Raw genomic sequence first — 6000 nt, 5'->3', positions numbered from 1 at the left:
GCACTTTAAATCAGGTTATCCAGAAACATAGTGGTTTCAAGATACATAGGTACTCTTAAAGAAGGTTAAGAAATCAGTATTTGAATACCTAATCATGTGCTAACAAGCTTTGGAATTTTTCAATTTTATCTTTGTAATAACTTTCAAAGTCATATTGGTAATAGTAAAAATTTTCAATATCATATTTGTTATAGTTACTTAGCAAAAATTTGGAAAGACCTTTCTAAAATGGCTTAGTTTTAAGAAATATAAAAAGTTTTCATACAGGGCTCAATTTTTTTATATAACTACTAGAGGCCCGGTGCACGAAATTTGTGCACTGGGGTGGGGTGGGTGGGTGTCCCTCAGCTCGACCTGTGCCCTCTCGCAGTCTGGAAGCCCTCAAGGGATGTTCGACTGATGGCTTAGGCCCGCTTCTAAGGGGAGCGGGCCTAAGCCATCAGTCGGACATCCTTAGTGCTACTGAGAAGGTGGGAGAGGCTCCCGCCACCACAGCTGCACTCACCAGCCGTGAGCCCGGCTTCTGGCTGAGCGGTACTTCCCCTGTGGGAGCACACTGATCACCAGGGGGCAGCTCCTGCGTTGAGCGTCTGCCCTCTGGTGGTTAGTGTGCATCATAGCAACCGGTTGTTCCGTGGTCGGGCCAAAACTGGCTCTCCGACATCCCCCAAGGGCTTCCGGATTGAAAAAGGGCACAGGCCAGGCCGAGGGACCACACCGGTGCATGATCAGGGCTGGGGAGGGATGTGGGAGGTGGACAGCTGGGGAGGGACCTCGGGAGGGCTCCAGGGTGTGTCTGGCCCATCTCGCTCAGTCCCGATCGGCTGGACCCCAGCAGCAAGCTAACCTACCAGTCGAAGCATCTGCCCCCTGGTGGTTAGTGCACATCTTAGCGACTGGTCGACCGGTCGACTGTCTGCCCCTTGGTGGTCAGTGCATGTCATAGTGAGCAGTTGAGTGGCTTTAGCATATCATTAACATATTATGCTTTGATTGGTTGAACGGCTGACAGGACACTTAGCATATTAGGCTTTTATTAATAGCATGTAATAAAAGATATATAAAAGTTTTAAAAGGTAGTTGGAAATCCATAAAATGAAACACACTTTACTATGATTGAGAGCTTCACAAGACTTCATATGACTTCCCTGCACGTGTTCTGAATGTTACCCCAAGCCCTCTATTAGCCTAAAAAACTCAAATAATAAGGTGGGAGTATTTGTGTGAACACAGAAAAGTAGGGAAGAGCAACCTCATTTGGTAACACTTTTGAGGAGGAGGAAAGAGATCAAAATACTAAGAAATGTAAAGAACAAGAAAGCAGGGCTGACTTGTACAGGAGAGGGCCCTTAAATGTACTGGGCATCAAAAGGCACCTTGCTGGCCCAACAGTAAAAAGTACAATACACGTTTTCCTGCCACCAAAGACAAATGCAAATTTTAGAGATTTTATACGTGTCACTACAGGTAAACAGAGAGCAGATGACAAAATTGTAAGCGCAGGGAAGTAAGAGTCACCGAGACTCCACAGAAAGCCCCTTCCTCCCCTGGACCAGGTCCTCAGGGAGAATCTTCTGTGGAGTTTGAGAACCCCAATAGACGGTATGAACAAAAAACAGGACCAACTTACATGTGAATATTCTGTGACAGGTCTCCCCCAGCTTAACACCTAGAAACACCCTAAGTAATGTCCCTTGTACTGGGAGAACATGATGAGTCTGTCCTTTGCTCTTGAAGAACCCTAAATCTGGACTTGCACACAAAATGTTTCCTTCTGCTTCCTGCACACAAAGCACTTCCTGCACACTTCATCAACCGCCATCAATTAAATATAATGTTCATTATTTTTTTAAATCATTTTTTTCTTAGAAAGCTCGTTTTTAGATAAAATTTAGAAAAATGCTTTCTGAAAAACAGTAAAATTAAAATACACCTAATGCTGAGCAAAAAAGATTTGGGGGACGTCTATAATACTGACAACAATAATAAAAAAGAGTGGCTATATTAAGAGAGAAAATGATGGTGACAGCAGAAGAAAAAAGGAAAGAAAAAAGCTTGGGAGAGGGATTCTTTCTGACTTCTAGAAGGCAGTTCTGATGTCACGGCGCCTGGAAGACAAACTGTAAGATGTTTACCTCCTGCTCACAGATCATTCAGACGTGTCCCGCATAGAATTCAAAGAGCCACATGCCAGCAGCCATTGTTCTTTAGCACCAAGAGCTGCCCTGGAGCTCAGGGCCATGACTGTGACCACTCACCGAGTAGGAGGCTGAGCGGAGCTGGCAGGATGGGAAGGCGAGCAGGAGGTCTAACAAGCTGGCACAGGCATCCCTCACAAAACGGTTATAATCGGCCGCTCCCTGTCGGCTGCACAGCTCCTGCAGCCTTCGCTTTTCCGCACCATCACTGGTACAGTCCACAAGGGCTCGCAGAAATGCCTGTGACCCAAGCAAAGGAAGCAGACTTAAATTTCCACGTGCTCTGGGGTTATGGCTATTAGACTGTCTGTTAGCATCTACCTGGGGATATGCCCGATTATCCAAGGAAAAGTGAGAGAGCCACTATAAGTGTGGTCAGAAAAAGAAAATTTACTTTGCTTATTTGCTTTAACGTCAGCCTGTTAAGAAAACCCACTTTTATGTTCTATTTTTGTTTACCTTTCCTATATCCTAAACCAACCTCCTTAGTCAGAAGTATGGTCTCAAATTACATGTCAGGTATATCTGAGTAAAAATGACCAAGAAGTCTCATAACTCAACATTTTGTCTCAGTGCGCAACACTGTTCTTGTCTTAGCTGATGATGACAACCTAGACTTCTACATTTATTTGGCAACTGTTAAGTGCTTTTGATGTGATAGGCACTGGAACAAAATGACACCTACCTAGCCCGTAAGGGTTCACGGCTAGTGAGAGCAACAGAAATCAAGGAGTAATTAGTGTGCAAGAGGCTACCTCCCCCAAAGGGGCACACACAGGATGTTAGGACTTCACAGAATGCAAGCCTGAGCTGAAGGCTGGCACATGAAACCAGGGGAGTGAAAAATGCTAAACAGATGGCATGGCTACATGAAGGCACGGGGACCACGTGCAGTTCAATCTGGGTGCAGAGGAATGTGGACATGAGGTTGAAGAGACAGAGGGTGAGAACATTCAACGCCCTGCAGTATGTGGACACTTAGTCACTCAGATTCATTGTAGAAAGAGGAAAATATGAACAAATAAAGCAAAACAAAGTCTTGAAGCCCAAGTCCAAACACTTGGGCAAAGGACCTGATATGCTAATAACAACTTAGGATTCCAACGCACAATTCCAAACTTATCCATTCAATGGCAAATACAGCTCTTACTACTCAAGGTTATTTAGGATGAAAGCACTTCAGCAAGTTATTTGCATCAAATCTTATCTGAAATGCTAATGGATGCTGCTACTTTTTATTCCACGGCTCAGGCATCGTGTGTCCTGGACTCCCTCAATAGGGTAGACTAGATTGCTGTTCTTGTGGGGTCACGGGTTTCCACGGGCTCAGTTATGAACTTGCCTAAATGATCCACAGACTAACACATCACATGGCTTTCTCAAAGTGCCAGACACAGTGCCAATCACACAACAAGCACTCGGGAAACGCTGTAGAATGAATAAACATCCAAGACTCTGGAGGAATCTATGGTAAGGTAATAACATTTACCAGTAACACTTTGCATCAATTTCTCAAATCAATAAAAACCCTAAATTACAATAAAACAATGGCAATTGTAAATCCTTTAAGTTATTTTTCACTTTAGAATTATAGAAACTTTATTGGCACTAAAATAGGGTATACTGCACTGTTTGTAGAAAATAAGCTGACAAACATTACTAAAATTTAAAATGCAAGTATTTTTAAAGTAGCAATTCTCCTCCAAAAAATTTGTGTAAAATAGTATTTCAAACAGGTGGCAAAGATGAATATAGTGAAAGAATGTTCACCTGGGTTTTTAAAAATATATATATTTTTATTGATTTCAGAGAGGAAGGGAGAGGGAGAGAGAGATAGAAACATTAATGATGAGAGAGAATCATTGATCAGCAGCCTCCTGCACACCCCCTACTGGGGATAGAGCTTGCAACCCGGACATGTGCCCTTGACTGGAATCCAACCTGGGACCCTTCAGTTGGCAGGCAGACGCTTTACTAGGGCCACCTGGTTGTTTTGTTTTTTTTTTTAAGATATTTTACTGATTTTTTTACAGAGAGGAAGGGAGAGGGATAGAGAGTTAGAAACATCGATGAGAGAGAAACATCGATCAGCTGCCTCCTGCACATACCCTACTGGGGATGTGCCCGCAACCAAGGTACATGCCCTTGACCGGAATCGAACCTGGGACCCTTCAGTCCGCAGGCGGACGCTCTATCCACTGAGCCAAACTGGTTAGGGCTTTTTTTTTTTTTTAATAGTGAAAAACTGGAAAGAACCAAGTGCCCATGATTGATTAAGCCAGTAATTTAATTATGGTGCATCCATGCCATCTGTTATTTTATCTCTAATAATCTTTCCATGTTATGGTATACAAACTCCTGACTTCTTTTTAGATAAAAAACCGCATGTTACAGAATGGTATGTATACTATAGGACCAATTTTTTTTTTTTTTTTAAACAAAACAAAATTCAAGCATTAACTCTGAGGATTTGATTATAAGGGACTTTTGCTTCTTGAGCTAGCTATTTTTGTATCTTGAATGTTTACAATGAGCATATTACTTTTGTAGTAAGAAAAAAATATACATAAAGGTTTACATACTTTATGAAATTCTAAAGCTTTCAGCACAGTGAATTCTAAATTTGTTCATATCATGTCAAGGATTGAACCTTTCTCTAGAGTAGCTTGCTTCCCAAAGGTGACAAATGCAATAAGCACATTAATAAAACAGAATAAAAACTGCATCATTAGCCTAATAACAGCACTGTTTATGCTTACTGGTCATACCAGTTTGGCAAAGCACAGGCTGTAAAATTGTACTCCTGAACATCATTTGAGGGAAATGGTTAGAAGAAACCTATTACAACATTTTTTAAAAATATAGCTCTGGGCCTAACACTGACATCTAGTGGATAGTTCTATCTCCAAATTCATCTAAATATCAATGTAGCCTACCAAAACCTTTCAATACTTCCTGAAGAATTCTGACTTAACAATAAATACGTCCATAGTTTTACATAAAAGGAAGCTTAACAACATTAATTAGGTGACAAGTTGCGGGCGGGGGGGGAGCCTACACTCTCCTAAGTTTCTTGCCCTCTTTTAGAGAGACAAGCTGTCAATGTGAAGTTGGATAACACAAGATCATCATCGGGTCACTTTCATCACTAATGTGCTACATCAAGTTAATGTCCAGTAAAAGACTAACAAAAAACCCTAAATAACAAATCTTGTTTCAATAGAAAACATAAAATTTAAATGTAATCACAATATAAAAATATTTGCCTATGACAACTGTAAAGATTCTACACACCTTTGGTGAAAGCATGCTGTGAAGATCCTATTTTCTAAGCCTTCAAAGGGCAGTTACCAGGTCCATTTAATAGATTACAGAGCTAAGCATATTTGTAAATAGTTTCCCAAAGAAGAAAGAAAAGTACCTTTTTAGGAACTGCTCGTATTTCGAGGCACCAGGTAAGAATGAACTGGAGAGAACATCTCTCGGGTATATGCTGGGGCAAGGCTGCTCCTTTTCAGGGAGACAGGAAGGCATTCATGACACAGAAAATAAACAGTAAAATGTTTTGCATTCCTAAAAACATAAGTAACAGTAATACCTTACATTATAGTGTTACAGCAGGATTTGCGACATTGTTTATTTAGTCAAAAAATTTCCCCAAAATAAATACAGCAGAAAAACGTACCTTACCAAAAAAATAAAAGAATCACAAATTCAACAGCTATCACGACCAAATCTAGGTATGCCAAATAAAAAAGGCAAGAAAATTACCCCAAACCAAGGAACAAAAAGCTAAATGTGG

General features: G+C 41.1%; 1 protein-coding gene across 1 annotated transcript in view; it reads right to left on the bottom strand.

The window, feature by feature from the left end:
- Window positions 1-6000, bottom strand: part of MTRR (5-methyltetrahydrofolate-homocysteine methyltransferase reductase) — a 31591-nt gene that overhangs the window by 10730 nt on the left and 14861 nt on the right. The window contains 3 exon segments of the mRNA XM_023752159.1: window positions 2259-2279; window positions 2282-2438; window positions 5620-5708. Of these exon segments, the coding sequence (XP_023607927.1) occupies window positions 2259-2279; window positions 2282-2438; window positions 5620-5708 (267 nt within the window).

Source organism: Myotis lucifugus, unplaced genomic scaffold, assembly GCF_000147115.1.
Source record: "Myotis lucifugus unplaced genomic scaffold, Myoluc2.0 scaffold_0, whole genome shotgun sequence".
In the NCBI taxonomy this organism is placed as follows: domain Eukaryota; kingdom Metazoa; phylum Chordata; class Mammalia; order Chiroptera; family Vespertilionidae; genus Myotis; species Myotis lucifugus.
The sequence above is the reverse complement of the archived record's forward strand: the minus strand, read 5'-3'. Positions and strand labels throughout refer to the sequence as shown.